Source organism: Sceloporus undulatus, chromosome 1 (assembly GCF_019175285.1).
Source record: "Sceloporus undulatus isolate JIND9_A2432 ecotype Alabama chromosome 1, SceUnd_v1.1, whole genome shotgun sequence".
Classification (NCBI taxonomy): domain Eukaryota; kingdom Metazoa; phylum Chordata; class Lepidosauria; order Squamata; family Phrynosomatidae; genus Sceloporus; species Sceloporus undulatus.
In genome coordinates, this window is record NC_056522.1 from 368,019,790 (window position 1) to 368,042,122 (window position 22,333).

General features: G+C 41.1%; 1 protein-coding gene across 2 annotated transcripts in view; it reads right to left on the reverse strand.

The window, feature by feature from the left end:
- NUDT14 (nudix hydrolase 14) overlaps window positions 1-22,333 on the reverse strand; it is a 65,266-nt gene that overhangs the window by 8,089 nt on the left and 34,844 nt on the right. For both annotated transcript variants that reach the window (XM_042446512.1, XM_042446513.1), the window contains exons 3-4: window positions 11,092-11,156; window positions 3,148-3,385 (exon numbers count right to left, since the gene is read on the reverse strand). In XM_042446512.1, coding sequence (XP_042302446.1) covers window positions 3,148-3,385; window positions 11,092-11,156 — 303 coding nt within the window. The remainder of the gene's footprint in view (window positions 1-3,147; window positions 3,386-11,091; window positions 11,157-22,333) is intronic.

Consider the following 22,333-nt stretch of genomic DNA (forward strand, 5'->3'; position numbering starts at 1 on the left):
GTCAGCCCTTCTTACACTGATTTTTATACAGAGATTCAGCATACACAGTTTGAAAATGTTAAAAAAAGTAAAATTTCAAATCAAACCTTGATTTCCATTTTTTAAAGGGACACCATTTTGTTATGTCATTATATTTAAGGGATTTGAGCTTACACAGATTTGTTATAGGGGGATCTGGAACCACCAGCGTATAACAAGGTCCACTGTATTTATATGCACAATTTTGTATGTTCTGTTTACGTCTCTGGAAGGCAATGACAAACCTTCTGTGAACAAATCTTTTCCAGGAAAGCCCCTTGATAAGTTCACATTAGGGTCCGCCTAGAAGTGGGAATGGCTTGAAGTCCACAGCAAAAACACACACGTGCTTCTTAAAAATCTGTATTGTTTACAGAATACTCATGTATAAGACTAGAAATTTTAGTCAAAGAATTGACCTAAAAAACCTGAACGACTTATCCACAGACAGTGTAAATACTGTACTTTAACTCTTATAAAAAGGGAACACCCTTCATGAAAGGCAAAAATGTAATCTGTCCTGGACAGCCCTCTCTCATCAATCCTCCTTTGCTGAGCCCAAAAGTTAGTCTCTGGAACTGAGCTTGGCACAGCGGCGCACCAAGATCCGGCACATGCCCAAATGGTACCAGACTACACAGCAAAACCATAATTACGCCCAAACCGCCACAACTTAACAGGGGGTCGACTTATAGGCGAGTTATGAGGGGTGAATTTTTAGAAACTTGGACATTTTAAATCGCAGTTATGGCAAAACTCAGAAAAAATAAATAGAACCACCACACCACACTTTAATGATTATCCCAAGCTTTGTTACAGCATGGTTAACTGGGTTTAAATGCTGCAGAGAAAATCAGGTGGGATGGGGAAATTCATCAAGAGAGATGAGATGTCTTCCGCCACCTTCCCATGCAGAACATCTTCTTTCTGGACAGAGTATTTGACACGCTTTTTTTTTAATGAAAGGGACAAGATTGACAATTAATGGTCCAAAGTCTTGTTAGGCTTCTGGTGCAAGCTCACTGTAGAAGAAGCACGTCTTTTTTGTGTAACACCCCTCTAAAACCACACCTACCCAGGAATAGAACTTGTATCAGTTACAACTGCATCAGGTAAAGAATTCTCCATTGGCTATTGTTGAGGCTGTGATAAACACATTTATTACTTCTCAGCACTCACGCTTTCCTCAGCTCCGGGTTATTTTTTATAAAGGATCATTGACCAAACTCAGCGTTGGTGGGTTGACAACCAAGGCGTCTCAGGTTCAATCCAGAGATGTCTAGCTTTGTTTTTGTTTAGCTCAGACAGCAGGGCTAAGAAAGCCCTAAGCCCTTTGAAAACCACAAGTAAATAGTATGGCCTACACAGAGTATGTTTCATTTATTGAATTTCTACATGCCTTTTCTGTCTGGGATGGGACCCAAGGCAGCTGGCAATACTGGTCTGATACAAGAAGTGTCCCTCACAAATTCAATATTTGTTTGCTGCCATGGCTTCTGTACATCACCTGACAAAGTACATTATTTTGAGGACGGATGATACTGTTGTTGGGTGCATGCAGAATTCCAATGCTTGTAGAATCTCCTAAAACAGCATGGAAAATTATTTGTCTTTAAAAGCATTTTCTCTTAAACTAAAAGATTTTGATTCTGCTATACACTATTTCATAATAACATGTCTCTTTCCCAGTTTATACAATCTAAAACTCTTTTACTGTTCGGAAGGTATTGAGATTAGGTAGTTTGAAGACAAAGAACCCTCCCCCCCCCTTCAACACAGTTCTGTAGTGTTCTCACTCTCTTTAACTCATGGATCACAAAGTAAGGTGTCTAACACAGTTGAACAACAAGGGGCAAAACAGAAGGCCCCTTTGCAGCGGCTTCCTGGCACCTTGGGGGCGTGTTGTTTAGCTGACACACGACCTCCATTCTGGTAGGAAGCCACCGTGAAGCCTCCCACATGGCAGGCACTTTGCGGCACTCCGAAAGTGCGGCATTTATACACTGCATGCCACAGGAGTGCTGTAAAGCTGCAGCGGCGGCGGAAAAGCCGGCTCAAAAAGGAGTGGCTTGAGCAAAAAGCGGGATCGGGGCCATGGCATGTGGTTGCTGCAGTCCCACCTCCAGTGATCAAGCCATCCCTTCAAGCCATCTGTCCTGGCCCTCAGTCTACTAGCCAAGTAATGGTGGCCCACCAAAGCTTAGATTTATTGTATACAGTCAGCTCTCTATACATGAATTTTTTATTCACAGATTCAAGCATCCATGGCTTGAAAATTTAAAAATAAATTCCAAAAACAAACCTTGATTTTGCCATTTTATATAAGGGGCACCATTTTACTATGCCACTGTATTTAATGGGACTTGAGCATTCATAGATTTGGTATCCATGAGGGGTCCTAGAACCAAAACCCAACAGATACCAAAGAATCACAGAGTGGGAATGAACTCTGTGGTTTGTCTAGTTTAACCTTCTACTGATGCAGGAAATCCAGGGCTAAAAAGCACCTTGATAAATGGCCACCCAACCTCTTTGTAAAAACATCCAATGAAATAGAGTCCAGTACCCCCTGAGTCAGACGGTTCCATTGTCGAACAGATTATAGCATCATGACGTTCTTCCTAATAGTTGGTTGACCACAGGTTCTTGCAATTTGATTAGCAAAAGAACATTGCATGTACTAAATAAGCCTCTTTTATTTGCTATTATTTTGGGATTGGGGAAAAAAGGGGGGGAGGGCTGCACAAATACCTTGATACTGTGTTCCATCAAGTTGTTTCAAACTTATGGAAATTTTAAGGAGCAAACAGGGAGTTTTAAAAAAAGAATCCAGTCTCTTTGCACAAGCACTGGGGTTTAAGTCGTGTGTCATCCAGACATCCTGCTGAGACGATGGAGGAAGGCTGTTTTATTTGGCACATGTAGAAAGGGCCTAATCAAAATATCTAGTAGGCCGCAATATATATTTGCATGATATCAGTGGCAACTTGATGGTTCAGCAGATTGGATAGCTCCTTTTATATTCAGATTAAAACCTAGAGTGGATGCACTGCCCATTCACAGGGAAACCACCAACCACCACTGGGTTATATTCACTTTCAGAATCATCTTCCTCAATACCCTTCTTACCTGTATGAAGTAATTCTCTTCAGGTTGGTGACAGGGACATCATAACCACACTCTTCCATAATTTCTTTGCAAGCAATTTCTTCCAAGGACAGCTCTGGCTTGTCTACAATACCGGCACAGAGTTCATACGTTACTCCCACTGAGGCAGGCAAGCAATTTGGCAGGTGGCACCAGCTCTCCTGGCTTTTACCCTCAAAATCTTGAGGATACTTCCGCTCCATCTCACACATATAGACAGCTGAGAAACATAAAGAAAGAAAAACCTCAGTTGCTTGTCGTCTTCTTGAACACACGTGTTCCTCTTGTTCATATATTAATGAGAAACAAAGCAAGTGAAACAACTACAAGGGCTGACCTACGATATGTTGCTGCCTGAAGCAGAATAGCAAAAATGGTGCCTCCACCCGCCATTCAAGTTATTTTGGAACATAAGGCGGAATTATATTAGTGATGCTACTGCTGATTATTTATATCCCACTCCCCCCACCCAAATGGGACACAAAGCAGCTTACAAATTAAAAAAATAAACAATACAATTAAAACTCACAAAAGTGGGCATTAAATGGGAATATGGACCGTATACAGAGCGGCACTTTGTGTTGGCCTGTGGGCGGAATTAGTGTGCAGAGTCCGCACACTAGGCACCCTAAGCCCGCCCCTAGGGTGCCATTATGATGCCCCTCCATTATCCACATGATGCAGCAGTGAAGGAGCATCATAAAGCCGCGCTGCCATGGCTATGATGCCCCTTTGGAGGGCATTTTGCAGCTCCTTTTTGTGCTTTCCAGAGCCCGGATCAGGTCCACGGTGTGAGGTGGCCATGCCCCCGATCCGGCCAGTAAAGGGGCGGCTGCAGACCACCCCTTTGGTGCGATCTGGACAGCCCCTAAACTAGCATAATATTAAAACACATTAGTCATTAAAAGAATTAGATGCAATTTGAAAGATAAAAGCACTTAAAACAGTTAAGAATACTAAAAACACATTAAAACAATAAAAATAAAACTATATACAGACTCTTAAAATCCTTCAAATCCAGCACCACAGAGCATTAAGAGCCCAACCTCAACTGTCTGTAAAGGCCTGGTGGCACAAAAATGTTTTAGCTTGCCATTGGAAAGACAGCAAGGATGGGGCCATCCTGGCCTCTTTGGGGAAGAAGCTCCAAAGTCTGGGAGCAGCCACCAAGAAGGCCTTCTCCCTTGTTCCCACCAAACACACCTGAGAAGATGGTGGGACAGAGAGGAGGGCCTCTCCTGATGATCGTAAACCCTAATGGGCTCATACAGGGAGATACGGTCCTTCAAAAAGCCTGGTAATAAGGTATAAGGTAGAAATGCCGAAAAGCACCCCTCCCCATCCCTGGCAAGTAAAATACGGTGATAACAAACTAAGTAAGAATCGACTACCTGTTTAATGAGAATATCTGCAGCCTGAAACAGTTATCTCACTTTGCATAATGGTTGGGCAGAGCTGACACAGCTCAGCCACACCAGCAAAACACAGTATGCGTGCAGTCAAGCACATTGCTCTTTGTGTTTAAAGAAATGTAATGTGTGTGCGTCATATTTTCTGACATGGAAGTATACAAGGCAGACCCTGATGATCTGAAACTCAGTGTGTGAGTCAGAATCCCACAGGATCTTTCATCAGGTCACTTTCACATTACACAATTATAGCACTTTAATACTACTTAAACTGCTACAGCTACATCCTCTGTAATCCTGAGATTTGTAGTTTAGTGAGGTGCTAGAGCTGTCTGGCAGAGAATTCTAAATACCTCATGGAACTAGAATTCTGGATTCCATAGGAATAGTCTTGCCACTGAAAGTACTGTAACTGTAGTGTGAAAGAGACCTTGGGCCCAATGGATTTTCATTTACACTGATGATTCTTGTTCACTCGGTAAAATAATGTGGGCTAACAGTTTAATGGTTGGCCTGCTGCTCTTAAAACAAATGAGGTGACAGCAGACCCATTAATTGGATCGTTGACTTTACCCAGACTAAAGATGAAAGACTCACGTTTCTATTTTTTTAAAAAAATAAATAAAATAAAGGGGATATCTGGAATAAGATGACAATATAACAATCCTAGAGTAAGTCATCCATCCATCCTTTTCTCTGTTACCACTCCAGATTTTAATAGTAGAACTCATAAAGTAAATACACTTTAATGACACCCGGCACTTTGCTTTCAGATTGCAACAGGCTTTAAAAAGTCTTAGAGGCATGTGTATAAATAAACTGAAACCACTTAATACGGTTAGCACATCTAAATTTCTTATAACTGAGCACACAACTGGGAAGTAATGGCTGCACTTAGAAGGCAATGGAGCATCCAATGTTCTGTGTATTTTGGGGGTGGGTGGGAGTGGGAATCAATTAATGCTGTTAGAAAAATGGAGGGCATACTGAATGTTATACAAAGTTTGATTTTATTTCCCCCCCTGCTAGCATTACTTCTGTACAACTTCTGTCTCAAGACAAATTTCACAGAATTCATTGATCGCTGATGGGACGTTGGACTGTGCATGATGTACCATGTGCTCCATGATGAGTCTTTCAGCCTGTCAATTCAGCTGCTGTTTTGCAGAGTTATGAAAAGCATGCATGTGTGTTTGAACACTGCCACCCTCCCTTTTTGAACATATACTCCCCTCCTGCATAGATTGCTGGGTGGAATTTGCTACAGACCTTTTACATTAATCTAGAAACAGCTGTTGTGGTAATACCCTCCTAAAGGAAATGCTAAGAGCCAAATAATAACATAAAAGAAAACACAAAGGAATGGATTCTATCCATACTACTCATTTGGTTTATATGTCATCGTGAAGGCTGCTAAAAGACACGCCACTGTTACTAGCGGCCTTTGTTGTAGTGGTGCCACCTTTATTATTAGCCCTGCTCCTGTGCCTTTAACAGCTGCTGGACATGCATAAAGTTAAACAGATGCCATGGAGGCAAGTGGTATGAAGAACGTCACCTGCTAAATTTCTAAGAGTTAAGACTGCTTTTCAAACCACAGACACAAACCCACTGAAAAAACGGACAACTCTGTATTTTGGTGTCCCTTTTTGAAATGTTGCTATGGTGGGGTGGGTGGGTGAAGGAAAGTATTTGTAGTCCTGAACAAACAAAACACAAAATAAAAGATAGAGCTATTGAGATTTTGGTGGATCTTTGTACCATAGTAGTTGTAGCTGAGGTTCAGTTGAGTAGGGCTTTGTCTGCATGGGCCAGCCTGGTCCTGAAGCTGCCCTGCCTCCCCATTACTTGGCCCACTGTTGTATCACCAGGGAAGCTGTTCACATGTGCAGCCTGCTGAACTGCCTGATGCATCCATGTCACTTCATTCTGATCTTAGAGCAAGGGGTTGGCACCACAGCAGATGTGCCAGGTGGCACCGTAGGACACATTTCAAACAGCTGCCCAGCGACACAGCATAGGGAGCCTGGTGGCGCAGTGGTTAAATGCTGGTACTGCAACCACAATGTTGTAAATTCAATCCTAGAGGAGGGCCATTCACCTTCCATCCTTTCATAGGTTGCTAAAATGAGTACCCAGCTTGTTAGGGGCAATTTGTAAACTGCTTAAGGAGTGCTAGTTCACTGATAAGTGGTATAAAAATGTACTTGCTACCGCTATCTTCCCGGAAGATCTGGAGTAAAAGTAAGTTTTTAAATAATGCATTTTAGGGATATTATAACCCGGTTCTTGTGCTGCATGTGCCAGATGTCATTTGGTCTCCCCAAGGACTGCCATTGTTTGGACTTCCCAAGGACTGCATTGTTTGGACTCCCCATGAAGTGGATACAGGGAGGCTGGTGTATTTGGCCTGTGCTGACAAGGCCAAGGTTACTAACTCAGACCTTGGAAAGTTCCTTTTAAGAAGAAGGAATACAGTCAGCTCTCTACATTTGCAGGTTTCAGATTTTTGGTTTTCACTATTCATGATTTTGTAACCTGCGTAACAGGGTCAACCTCTTCACCTCCTTCCTCCTCACCCTTGATCCCAGCCAGTGAAAACTAACACTGTACATTCCCCTGCTTTGCCAAACTTTGCATCCTTCTCATTTCCAAAGTCCTTCCCTTTGAATCGGATGTTTGCAGCCCCTTCCAGGGAAGATCCAACTTCTCTCCTCTCTTCCTCTACCCCCCCCTTCCTGGCCAGTGGCTGCTAACATCAGATTGAAAATGGAAGCAATTTGGAAATGTGGGGGAGGCTATGTTGCAAGGTTGCAAGGAGAGATACAGGTGGTCATATATACAGTCATCCCTCCACATTTGCAGGGGTTAGGGGCTGAGAACCCCTACAAAAGTGGAAACAACATAAATATGTTAGCCCTCCCTCAACATGAATGATAAAGAATGCTCTTGGTGGGAGAGGACACTTTATCATTCATACTGAGGGAGGGCTAGCATATTTACGGTTTTTCCACTTTTGCAGGGGTTCTCAACCCCTAACCCCTGCAAATGTGGAGGGGTGACTCTACATAGAACTGCTTGCTTATGGAGGGCACTTTCATGAAGCACAATATTCCTTTTTTTCAAAAGTAACTTTTTTAAGCTCTGCACATTGTAGTATACTGGGAATAGTATATTAGACTTGGAAAGGGGGGAGTTTGGTTCAAATCCTCCCTCGACAGTAAGAGATATCAAGAACTGCTTATGCCACAATGACAAGCAGTCAAAGCCCATCTCTGGGTTCCCCTGCCATCACTCATGAGATGGAGAGACAGTACAGGGAGGAATTTTCTGAGTGGTATTTTCCTTTTGGAACTCCTTACCAGGAGCCCTTGTTACTGTCATATAACTCCTAGGCTAAGAACACCCCCCACCCCGAAATTTTAATTCATAGCAATGGTTTATGCACGTTTATATGAGCTGTTGTTTTATGCTATCCTATTCTTTATTTCTCTTTTAGCCTATTTTATTACAACTTTACTTCTTTCTATGCTGTTATACTTCCCTGTGGATTTGTAAAATCTAGTCTTTAGAAAGACAGTCGGGTATATCCACTTGCATGTTACCAAGAAAACGGACAAAAGGGGGATTTGTACAAAATTGGCATATGCTGATTTAGATGTATTGGTGCAAATTTAGAAACAATTACTGCATCATTTGTTTCTTACCACAGGGGAGAGGACTGTAAGTGATTTGTGATTTGTCTTCCTACTCCAAGTGCTGTTAACAGGCAATTTCAAATCCCCTGTTCAACATCATTATGGTTCTTTATCTTAAAATCATACTTAGGATGGACACTTCTGATGGAAAATGGTTTAACAAGGGCTGGGGGAAAATACTTTTCTTGACAGAATCTTCACAAATTATTTTTTTTTTCACTCAGAAAACTATTTTTACACAGAATATGTTGTCTTCTGTGCAATCCCAACCAACAACCCATGTGCAAATTTTGCACTGATTAAATTCACAATTATAGTATTTTCTGCACAGGCAACAGAATTTAAACAGTCTTAGTAAACTGTTTTTGAACACTTTCATGCATCAGGAAAAAATTTGCTCAAATTACCTATCTTCTTTCAAGAATGAAATAAGGGAGGAATGACATCCCTAACAAGAGAGCTTTTCTAAGAGAAGACACCTTCAAATAGAAGACTTCCCTATAACAGCCGTCAAGCAAAGGATTCTGGCTTGCAAAGCAGGACATGTGGCCATCCATTTATATGCAATCCTTCAGTGTGGACATATGGAGCTCACTCAGCTTCTTCAGACAAATCATTCTCTCTGGCACAGCTTGGAAAAGTTACTTTTAGACCTGCTGTTGTTATGTTATATCACCAAGTCAACTTTAATCTATGGTGACCTACCATGGGCTTTTTCTTTTGGGGCAATATTTATTTGGAGGAGGTTTGTCATTGCCTTCTTCAAAGGCTAGAGTGCCAGATTGGATCTGGGTAGGAGAAACTGTAATTTTAATCTTGAACAGAAAGAGGATCCGGATCAGACACTGCAACACTCTGTCAAGGTGGACCAGGGTACCTGTTTTCCTTCACCTTCCATAACCCAACTTTTAGCCACAGATATCCCCCCCAACAACACTATTGCCTCCTTTGTGGAGGGGGGGAGGAATGGCTCTTCTCAGTGTGTCCAGGATGGCAGGATATGCTGGACATGATTCTGCTCTTGTCAGCAGCACTGCCACATCTCCTCCTCTCCCTCTCCACTGGCGAGCCAAAAGCTGTGTTAGGGAGGAGGTGGCTGCAGCTCAAAGTTCGGGCTTAGAAAGTAAGGGAGGACAGATATCAGTGTCTTGCTTAATGGAGCATTATGGCACCTCATCCTGTTCACCAATCTGTTCTGGAATAAAGTCACAGGATCTGAGCCTTAGATAAAGGCTGAAAGAGTGTTATTTTCCCAAGTTCACACAATGAGTTTCAGTGGTAAAATGACAGCATGCAAAGGGTCCCTCATTGTTAAAACTGAGGTTTTCATCTCATCACCATACTGACAAGTTTTGCATTTCCATGGCTATTCATACAGTCTGAATATAAAGGTCCTTTCTGGGCACCAGTTCACTCCATCAATCTGAGGAAGTAGACCAAGTCCACAAAAGCTTATGCTACAACCTTTATCACTCAGTTAGTCTCAAAGGTGATACAGTGGGCCCTCCTTATCCACAGACTTGTCATCCAAGGATTTAAGCATATGTGGATGGCAAGCCCATGGAGTGGGTAGAGGATGAGGAAGAAGAGGAGGAGGAGAAAGGGGTGGCCCGATGGAAGGAAGAGGCAGAAGAGAAAGGTGAGGCATGGTACGAGGAGGGAGGAGGAAGCGATGAAGGAGAAAGGGTGCAAGATGGAAGGAAAAGGAGGAGGAGGAGGAGGAAGGTGCTGCGTGGTGGGAGGAAGAGGAAGGTGAGGCATAGTGGGAGCAGGAAGAGATGGCACAGCATGAAGGGAGGAGAAGGAAGAGGAGGAGGAGGAGGAAGAGGAAGGCGAGATGAGGTGAGGCCCAGCACAAGGCAGGAGGAGGAAGAAAAGGAGGAGGCTCCTCCAAAGTGCCATTGTGTTCAATGGTGGTGTGGCTGTGTGGCTGCGTCACCACTCAAGTCAATATGATGTTGGCATCTGTGGAGGAATATCTCCTGCGGATACTGAGGGCCCAATGTCTTTTCATATTAACATTCGAGACTACCACAACTCTGTCTCTGAATTCTACCCCCATGGTTGAATGAGTACTCAAATCTTGCTCTCACAGAGTCCTAGCCCAATACTCAGACTACTACACCATTCTGGCTCTTCCTTGGACAACAACTTTCCAAATATCAATGGCTGAATGGATATTGGAGCCCTGGTCTTCCAACAATCAAACCACTATACCACACTAGCTCTTCCTTGGATAACAACATAGCAATAGCTGTAGCTATAGCATTTACATTTCTATACCCCTTATCAGTGAACTCAGCGCTCTCTAACTGACTTACAATCTGTAAGCCAATTGCCCCCAACAAGCTAGGTACTCATTTTACTGAGCTATGAAAGGATGGAAGGCTAAGGGGCTGTGCAGACCCTGGGATTGAACTCACAACCTTGTGCCTGCAGTACTGGCATTTAACCACTGTGCTATAGCATGTGGCCATGTTGACCAAAGGATTTGAGGAGCTGTTGCCCAAAAGTAACTTTTCCAATCTTTTCTCATCCCTTTGCCTCAGCGGTAGAGAAAGATACAAATACTGTAGGATAAATATTCTCTCCCTCTGAATGGAAAGAGCAAAAGCTGCTAGAGATGTTGACAGGATTCAGGATGGAAACACCCGAACAGGAAGCTTAGCACACATCAATTTAACAAGGCTGGGTGCAACTTCCTTGGCTGCTGAAAAAAATATTAACACCACAGCAATGCATAGGCCCATCTGTTTTGTTTATTTAAAAACTACTAAGCCTGTAAATGTTTAAAAAGTAAAGCAAAGGAAGAGGATTACCTGGACGGAACTGCTTCACCACAACAAAGCATTGCCGAGAAGTATTAAAGATCAGAATGGACACACTGGGGAAGGAGGAGAGAAAAAACAACAGAAAAAAACAGATCAATTGACTTGTTAGAAAGCTACTTGCCACGCTGGGGAGATTTTAATGATGGTAGGGCTAAGCCTTAAAAGGCAAGATGAGTTAGCCACAAGCACATTAGCTAAGGATATAATTATTAAATTGCAGCTTGAACAAATGAAGAAGCTGGCATTGTCAGATGTGTGAGTCCAGCCTATTCTGGAGGTGAAGTCGCTAGCTTGCGTAAGAGACCTGTTTCACTGATACCAATGTTCCTCCTTCCACCCAAAAATGCCTGTCTATCTGTTATGCAACAGGTTTTAAAGTAGCCACCACACACTTGAATGTTGTCCTAGAGTTATCTGGTCTCTGGCTGTGTAATTCTATTTGGGGCAGATTCACATGGTAATTGGAATAAGCACAAGGGACAACAGCATTGTAAAGTATTCCTGCGCAACCAGCCATGCTCTCATGTAGAATACTCCATCCCATAGCTGATGCCACACTGCAGAATTAATGCAGTTTGACAATGTTTTAACTGTCATGGCTCCATCCTATGGAATCCTGGGATTTGTAGTTTGCTGTGGCACCAGAGCTCTCTGACAGAGAAGGATAACCCACAAAACTACAAATCACAAATTCCATAGCATTGAGCCATGGCGGATAAAATGATATCAAACTTTATTTCTGGTAGCAGCCTGAGCAAACAATAATCCTAATAATATACTAGTAACAGCTAACGGTTTATCTTGATATTTTAAAATTATTTTCATGTTTTCCTTTTCCCTCTTGGCCTTTGTTTTCCAGGTTCATTTCTGTGCACTGCCATTCAAAAAGCAGGTTGAGAGCTGGAGTGTGTCCAGAAGAAGGTGACCAAAATGGCAAAGGGTCTGGAAACCATGCCTTACAATGGGAGACTTAGGGAGCTGGGTATGTTTAGCCTGGAGAAGAGATGGTTAAGAGGTTACATGATAGCCCTGTTTAAATACTTGAAGGGGTGTCATATTTGGGATGGAGAGGGCTTTCCCCCCCTGCTGTTCCAGAGACAAGGATATGGAGCAATGGATGCAAACTACAGGAAAAGAGATTCCATTTCAACATTAGGAAGAACTTCTGGACAGTAAGAGCAGTGAAACACACTCTTTCATAAAGTGGTGGAGTCTGCATCTTTGGAGATTTTCAAACAGGCTGGATAGCCATCTGTCGGAGGTGCTTTGTGTTTTCCTGCATGGCAGGGGATAGGATTGGATTGCCCTTTTGGTTTCTTCCAACTCCATGCTTCTAGGATTCTGATGAGTATTTTATTCCCTAATCAGCTGGATTTTGGAATGTCTGCATTTGCACACACATTCATAATGAAATATCTCGTGTTTCATATACACGTTACACACAGAGTCTAAAGGTAATTTTATGCATTATTTTAATAATTTTGTGCGTGACACAAAGTTTGTGTCCACGGAACCATCAGAAAATGTTTCACTATCTCAGCCAACCATGGAAAAAAGTTTCATTTTTTGGAGTATTTGGGACATCGGAATTCTGCATAAGGGATACTCAACCTACATCCTTGCTTTCTTTCCAACAGTAGGTCAAAACATTTCTGTGCTGTCAAGCTTTTACAAACTAACTAGGATTGGGCTTTTAATGCTGTGCAGTTTGTGGCATAGTGGTTGGACTATGACTCTGGAGACCAGGGTTCGATTCCCAGCTCGGCCATGAAACCCACTGGGTGACCTTGGGTGCAAGTCACACGCTCCCAGCCTCAGGGGAAGGCAATGGCAAACCTCCTCCTCAGGGTCGCCATAAGTCAGAAACAATCTGAACAATCTGAACGTACATAACAACAACAACATAGGCTGCATTTGCATTGCAGAAATAATGCAGTTTGACCCACTTTAACTGCCATGGAATTGTGGGATTTGTAGTTTTGTGAAACATTTTGCTCTTCAGAGAGCTTTGGTGCCACAACAGACCACAAATCTTAGGATTCCATAACACTGAGGCATGGTAATTAAAGTGCTGTCAAACTAAATTATTTCTGAGCTATAAAATGCTTTTAATGCATTTTAATATTTGTAATGTTTAGTATCTGTAATACTGTTTGTTTTTTAAATCTTATATTTATACTTTTATTACTGCTTTTGTATAGGCTTTGAATTGCATTGTTTTAAATATAGTGCGGGCTGCCTTGAGTCCCATTACTGAAAGAAAGGTGGGATAAAAATGAATAAAACAATAACAAATTAAATAAGTACAAAGATAGGTCCCAACAGTCAATTCAACCAGCTTCCACCAAGGATAAGGAAGGACCTTATCCTTTGCCTCAGACTGCAGAATGTCTTGGGCTGTTCATGGGAATGCTTAGTATATGGTTGACATTTCAATAACATGCTGAAATGTGAAATTAGAAAGCTTGAAACACCTTTGTTCTTCAAGGAACACTCCCGGAATCCCCTAACTAGAGTGGCTAAGGCCCATGCTAGATTGGAGGATTCTTGGAGTTGTAGTTAAAAAAAACAAACAGATTTTCCCAAGCTCTGCTAATTTGGTAGACATATGATCAAGACATAAAATACAAAAATCTGGGAAACAGAGGAAAGATTTTTTTGTCCTTCTTGTTTTGAATGCCAACTTCCTGACAAACACATTTGTCAATTCCTGTATGTATTAAATTTCCATGATAGCCTGTTGATTATCTAACGTTAACTTTGATTGATTCCTTGTCCTATCACAAAGAATTCGGAAACTCTCCAGATGGCTGAAAGGTTATAGTGGGAAACGAGCATAGATTTGTGGATAGCGAATACTGAATTAGGAAATGGGATTTAGTCACTGGTTCGCTTTCTGCTTCAGTGCAAATATTCTTTTGTCTTCAGTTCCTCATCTGTCAGTTAGAAATTACCATAAGCTCTTCTAACTCTGGGCATGGTTTAAGAATGTGTAAGTAGTATCTGTGCTTTCTGGAAGAAAAATGAAAATTGGGGTAAAATCCACAACATCCATATGGCTTCAAAATCCCCCCCCCCAAAAAAATATTTTTTCTAATCCCTTGGAGGGGCTATGGACCATGAGGGCTTCTTAAAATATGTTACTTTTTTGTCATTACTGTCTTGGTTGGGCACTTTACTTACAGCAGATTTTAAAACACTCATGAAATTAGAGTATATATTCTAACAATCAAAAAAGGAAGGTGGGATTTGGGAATGAGGATTACTGTATTTAAAAACAAAGTGTCAATTCATTGAAGAATGAGTTAGTATTTCTTTCCTAAGATTCTCACACTTAAAGAAAAGCACAGAACAGATGGAACAATCAGAACCAAGCTGTCAAAGTGAAGGAACAAGATCAAATCAAACTTGAATGAAATAGTGTTTTCACTGCAAATGTCTCCTTTTTTTTTTTGGTGCCATCTTGAGACAACTGGGAAGACTGGAACATTAGGTTGGTAAAATGGACCAAATTAGCTGGCAACCCGCCCCCCCCCCCCATTTATTCATTATTACAATTAATTAGTTTGGTTTTCTTGAACAATGATGAAAGGGACTACAAAAGCATGTTCTTCTTCTAAATCAGAAACAAATAATTATTTGTGAAGTCGAAGGCATTCATGGCTGGCATCCATAGCTTTTTGTGGGTTTTTTGGGCTATGTGGCCATGTACTAGAAGAGTTTATTCCTAATGTTTCATCAGCATCTGTGGCTGGCATCTTCAGACATTCTCTGAAGATGTCAGCCACAGATGCTGGCGAAACGTCAGGAATTCCACTTCAGAGATCGAGGAAGGGGTTTCCATCACACATAACGGGCTAAATTTATTTAATAAGAAGACCTGACTTGATATTTTTCCCATATTGTAACAGCAACATATTTGGCAACATAATGCACAAAAGATTATATCCAACCAAAGTATTATGTTATCAGAACACCAAAGTGTAACACAAGAGCAGGAAAAGAGCACACTTTCCTTGGAATGTATGAGGCTTATACAAGAATTTAATCTCAAATTGACATCAAAAGGCCCTAAACAATAGGTCTCATGTGCAAACATGCCAGAAATGCATACAATTTTTTTGGTTGTTGTTCTTATCCCCTCCCTGGAGAATACAGTCAACAAAACTTTTTGTTTCAGGTGCAATGGGATGCCTAGAGGTCTATGAATCATTTCAAGGGCACAGAAGAATTCATGGGAAGAGAAAACTTTGCTGAAATGGGTCCTCTGATTGTATGTAGTGTTTCCTGAACCTACGAATGCCTACCCATTTCAAGGTATATGGATATTTCTATATTCATGACTTGGGCATGGATAGTTCCCCTCCTTCACAATGAATCCTGAAACCACCAAAATTATTGTTAGGGGTACCAGAGGTGGATTGAAAAGTCTTGTCTGTGACTGACTGCTACAATTTCCATTGCTCTCTGGCAAAAACAATGGACAAGGGTGACAGGATAGTACGGGTTATTCTGCACGACTCTAACCTCAAAAAAAAGCAACTGGTTCATTTATAGCCAACTGGCTATAAATATTGCTAGAACACTCTGCAGTCTTTCACCCTGATCAATAATTACCTCTCATGTTTTTTCTATCTGGAGGCCTTCTTCTGTGGACCAGCATTCCATCCCTGTTTCTCCTTGCTGTTCCAGTTTTGTTCTAATTCAGACTCCTTTACTCGGACTCTACTTAATTTCACACTTCATTACATGACTTGGTTTGTGATTCCAGCTAGCTTTCTATTCTTTTTGCATGCTCCAGATGGGTTCTTGCAATCTGCCTGCTCTTGTTTCAGCACAGATGATTATTGTATATATTCATGTGTAAGTCTAGCAACTTTAGTAAAAAAAATTGACCCAAAAAATCTGGGTCGACTTAACCATGGGTCAATGTAAGTAACGTACTTTAACTCTTAACAAAAAAGGAACCATCCCCTTCTTTCAGTTGAGTGGCAAAAGTGAGTGTTTAGTCTGTCCCAGGAAAACCTAAAAGCACTGCCCCCCTCTATCTACTCTCTCTGCCGTGGCACTGCTTCTGGCCTTTTTTGCATGTCTGGATGGGAAAAGAGCAGTGGTAATTCCCTCTTCATTTGGCTAGCCTGCCTTTAGAATTAGCATGAACATGTAAATTCTTTTCCTTTGCTTCATCATCCTTTACATCCTTTGTTACATTCCCCTATGTTTTAGCATCCGTGACCTATCCATAGGTCATATAAAACTCCATAATTTTGGCCACAAAACCTGTCTTCGACTCATACATGAGATCGACTTATAGTCAAGTCTAAACGGTAATAAAAATACTTGCATGTAGGGAGGGGAGACTTCACTGAGTTGAGATCTTTGATGAAAAGGGTCAATTTCTTGATGAAAAGGTTCCACATTGTATGGCTCAGTGGAGTAATGAACTTACACAAGGCTGATCCATATCCCACTCCCCAACTTACTGAACAGTCCTAAAGCCCCCCCCCCCACCCCACCCTGGACCATTCCCTGCTTCTGGCCATGGGAAGACATTTCAGCAATCTTGCAGGGAATGGCTATGTGAGGGGCTTCACGGGTTGTTTAGCAATGGAGGGGGTTGTCTTTGGGCAGATTAGATTAGAGAGTTGGGCCAAAACTAACAAAATGAATTTCAACAGGGAGAAATATAAGGTACTACATATAGGCAGATTTTTTTTTAAAGACTCATGTACAAGCTAGGGGACACCTGGCTTGACAACAGTACATGCGAAAGGGATCTGGGATTCTTACTAGATCACAAGCTGAACATGAACATGAGTCAACAGTGTGAAGCAGCAGCTAAAAAACCCAATACAGTGATCCCTTACCTTACGTGGGGGATCCATTTCGGATCTCCCATGTAAGGGAAATTCCGTGTATGCTCTAGTCCCATTAAAGATAATGAGGGTTGTGCCCACTTTGGTACGCAGCAGTGTGCACACCATGGGCATGCACACTCTTACTTTTTCTGGTGTGCAGCACTGCTTCTTCCAGCGCGGTTTCCAGGATATGCTGGAAGCCGCGTAAGGCATGCCCGCATATGACGCGGGCGCTCTGTATAATCCGAGGCTGCATCAATAGGAGTGCAGTGTCTAGAACAAGGGAAACAAACTTTATTCTGCTTTGGTCAGACCTCATCTGGAATACTGTGTCTAGTTCTGGCCATCACAATTCAAGAAAAATATTGACAAGCTGGAGTGTATCCAGAGGAGTGCAACAAAAACGGTGAAAGGTCTAGAAACCATGCCCTATGAGGAATGACTTAGGGAGCTGTTTATGTTTAGCATGGGGAAGAGAAGGTTTAGAGGTGGTACAATAGCTGTGTTTAAATTTAAATATTTAATGGGATGTCATACTGAGGATGGAACAAGTTTGTTTTCTGCTGCTCCAGAGTCTAGGCCATGGAGCAATGGAATCAAACTGCAGGAAAAGCCATGGATGGCCAGTGTGGTCTCTTCCAACTCTGTGATTCTATATATTCCTTCATTTGGCTATAAGGGTTATGTATGCATGATTTTAAATTCAGCCCAACAGCTGATTATCAAATATTGACTGAACCTGAATGGATGGCATCTGTAATGGAGAAGGGTCAGGGGAGGAAACGGGGGAAAATGTGATAGAGATTCATAAATTAACTCCTCAAGTTAGGATTCATGCTTGCTTTTAGAAGACAAACCCTAAGAGTGACAGGTCCTGAACATACAAAGTGATAAACAGAGTGGTATTTTTCTTGTTATCAAACAGGCACCTCAAACAGCTTATGGTGGAGAAAACACAGCCACTCAATTCAGGGCAAATGTATTTCAGTTATACACATGGAATATTTTTGGTGCCATTTCTTTACTTTCCCAGAGCATTAACCATAATGCAGATAGGCCCTGGATTATATGTGTACAGGCTTCCACAGTCTTTATTGGCTCACTTTGAGCTCCTTGAAAAGCATGTCTTCCCTCCCCAACTCTGCCAAAAGCCAACACCATTCCAAATGGCTACTTAAGATACAGCCCATCACAAAGGAAAGCCATAAGCTCTTGACAAAAACACTCAGCCTTTTGTACTAATCAGAGATAAAGTGGATTTAGTATAAAGAAATGAAGGGGGATAATTAAAGAGTTCTAAAAAGCTATTTCACTGCAGTATCGCACCCTAAAAACAATAACCCGAAACTAAATTTCAAAAGGCAATTTTAATATTAAAAACTTTGCACTGAAGAAGAGAAAGGGGTGAATCAATGAAGTGCATTTTTCAAGAGTTGGTTAAAAAAAGCGTCCAAAACCTTTAGCTGATGTTGTGGTAAAATGACCATATTCAATGGCCACAGACTCAACAGAAATGCCACATTCTGCTATTATCAACAAATAAGCTGTTGGCATAAATTTTACCCTACCCCCCAAAATCCTACTGTCCAAACCTACCAATTAATTAATTAATTTTAATCCTGCCTTTCTCCCAATTTGGGACCCAAGGCAGCTTACAACATATATAATATTAAAATTGCACTTTAAAAACAATTAAAATAATCTAATTAAAACAGTAAAACATTTTAAAACATTCAAAATTTAAAATATACAATGTTTAAATAATCTACCAACCCCTGATAAAACCAGGCCTGCATGATTTTAAAAAGCTTGCTAGAATAAATGATCAGTTTAAGAGCTATTTGACAATGTAATGCAAATAAACTGCATAAAGGATTACTGTTTTGAGCGCAAAGGTAAAGTCATATAATATTTCCCGCCTCTCCCAAGAATCGATTAACATGAAGTACATACAGTATTCTAGGCAGTGGTCTCACCCTGACATTTCTCTCCCTCACTCTGAGGACTGGAGCAAAGGATCCAGGTCCTGAGACCTGGTCTGAAGATCTGGCAACTCTAACTGGTTGTACTAATTTGAGTTTGTTGTCATTGTGTGCCTTCAAGTTGTTTCCGACTTATGGCGACCCTAAGTCAAACCTATCATGGGGTTTTCTTGGCAAGTTCTCTTCAGAGGAGGGTTGTAATTGCCATTCTCTGAGGCTGAGAAAGTGTGACTTGCCCAGGATCATCCAGTGGATTTACATGATTGAGCTGGTATTTGAACCATGGTCTCCAGAGTCATAGTCCAAACTCAGATCATTGCACCATGCTGGCTCTCACCAACTAGAGTAGGGATTGAAGGGATTCGGTGGGCCTACTCTACCAGCTGAGTAGACCTACGAATCCCTTGCTGAATGGCAAGTTGTCATTTATATAAATCTCAATGATTCAATGTATCTTACTCTACCTGGGTCTATCAACATGTCACATTTCTTTTAAACACATACTCTTGAAGGCACACAAAAATACATTAACTGTATGTGTGTGTGTTGAAACAGAACAATTTCCCTAATTGAAGAAAACATGAAATATGCACTAGAATGGGTTAAATGAACAGCTATGACACCCCAAATACAGGAGGGTTTTTACAGGAAAGGCAATGGATCAAGAAATCCTTTGTGATGCCACAAGCAACAAGGCCTGCTGTTTGAACCTTCAGGCTTGCTAGAGAAAGAAAAGTCACAATACATTTTAAGACATGTTAACAATCCCATAAGCATGTTTCTTTGAAACATAAACTACAGCTACTTATTATTACAGTGGCTTGAGCTGACTAAAGTACTTTATTTAATAATCATAGAAAAGAATGAGGTGATGGAGAAATTTTCAAATAAACAAATGCTCAGCAATGTGTAATAATGGATAAAATATAGAGTGTAAGAATTCAACAACAACAAAAAAAGGAAATGAACTGTCGGGCCAACATTCAGTATACAATGTACTGCATTAGTCAGAGCATTTTTAAGTACAATATATTCTCTGTGTTTGTGTGTGAGAGATACCTTGGCCCACATCCCAGGATCCACAAGGCAAGGAGACCTTACAAATCAAAACCATTTCTGTTGGGGTGGGGGCGTAAAATAAATTTCAAAGCTATTGTGTTTATAGTTTCAGTAAGCTCCCTGATGGTGATGTTTGCAACACATGTTGTAATGGCCCTTAATTATTTGTGAAAACGGCTTTCCCCCAAAATGGTATTACATAAATGCCTCAACCCCCTAGGAGTCCAAAACTGTGAAAGCACACAGAATATTAGTTTTCACTAGTGCTGCTACAGTGGCAAACTTGATCTGTTGCCTGCTAGTTGCAATCTGCATGTGGACAATCCTGGGCATAAAATCCTGTTTGAAAACACTGAAATTCTGGACCATGCCAACCACTACCATGTCAGGATGCATAGGGAAGCCACTGAAATCCACATACACCTGGATAATTTCAACAGAAAAGAGGAAACCCTTAAAGTAAACAAGGTTTGGCTACCAGTCCTGAAAAATAGCAAGATAAAAAGACTCAACAAATGCAAATGAGAAATCTCCCAGCAGACAATGAACACTATCAAGCAGACCCTAATCCTCTTTTGTAGACCCTCCCACCCTGAGGCCTGCCATTAACAACAAAACAATACACATGCAAATCACTCCTGCCTTTCCAGGTCACACAATATATATACCCAAGTCCTTTCCAGACAAGCATTCTCTGAAGATGCCAGCCACAGATGCTGGCAAAACGTCAGGAAGAAACTCTTCTAGAACATGGCCACAAAGCCCGAAAAACCCAGAAAAAACTTTGAATGCCGGCCATGAAAGCCTTCAACTTCACAATGCAGAGTTCTGTAGAAATGAAAATGTATTTACGTACGTGTATTGGTGTGACATCCTAAATTCTAAAACTGTACACTGAGATAGGTAAATGTGACATACAAGTTAGGAACACAAGAAGTTTCCCAACACTAGTTTTGACTTTTTGTTCATTTGGGCTCGTACCATCTATTCTGAATGAAAGCTATGAGTGTGAAAAGTTACAGATATCTGATTACTTGTTCGTTGCATTTTTTCCATTATCTCAACAGCACTCTTGTCTCATCCACATTCCATATCAAATTGTGAGACTGTCCCTGCTCTCCCTCCCACACAGAAATTCATATGTCAGTTGGTTAATACTTTGCCCAGCATACACATTTCTTATGCATTTTTCTGAATATATCTTTATGCATTTTACCATCAACTAAAGCATGTCTGCATGTATTTTCAAATATATATGTATGTATGTATGTATGTATTTAGTTGTGTGCATTCACTTGCATATTAATCAAGAAGGAAAAAAATGGAAAGAAGAATCATGGTTTCCTGCTGCTGATGGCACAACAAATGATATCCGTATGCTTTTGTTATTAGTCTTGCAAAACACAAATCATACTTCTTATTTTGCTTCTAATCAAACACAAGAAGACCAGCTGTACCTGTTCATGAAGGGGCAGGTAAAGCTGGAACTGAAGGTCCTTTCAAAATGACAGTTGTGACCACGGCATAAAAATAAATCAGACAATTATCTCAGTTGAAATAAACTTTTGATGGGTTGCTTGATTCACCTCCTTCAACAAAGGCAGGATAAAATTCATTATCCCTGCATCATCCTTGATAAAAAGGTGTCAAGTCTAGACTCGATCACCATCAACACTGTTGATTGCCCAACATCCTTTCACAGCTTGTTTAAAAAAACCTTTCCTTAATGTTTAACTCAAAATGTTCTGTCTTCAGCCTTAGATGTCTACATGTTCTTTGCCTCAATGGCCAAGGAAGATAATTGATATCTGTCTCCTCTAAAGATCTCTTTACATGTTTACAAAAAGTATTCTCACCTTCCCTTAAGCCTCTACTGCCCAAGTATGAACATACTTTACTCTTGTAACAATGCCACTTGCTTTGTTTTTGGCATCCTCACTAGTCTCCTTTCAATCTGGAGCATGTTGATAATATTCTGAGTTAAAGACTCACTCCTTTTATCAGTTTGGTTCATATAACAGATTATTTCCAGTGAGAAAAGAATCAGCTTCAAAATGACCCAACACTGGGACAGTGTGAGACAGCACCAAGAGAATTACAACATTGTACAATAAATTCCAGGCAAAGTTGGGTCTAACACAGTGCAATTGTAGTATAACAATGTCATGTGAGTTGTTCTGTGTATGTTGTGTTGTTCTGTGTATGTGGAAAACTTTCAATGATCCTACCAGAGCTTAAAGAAATTATATCTTGGGGATACACTTCCCAGAATCCTCCTGTCAGCATGTCTAGTTTGAAATGTGTTTCTCCTCACGTGAGTAGTTTCTGTAC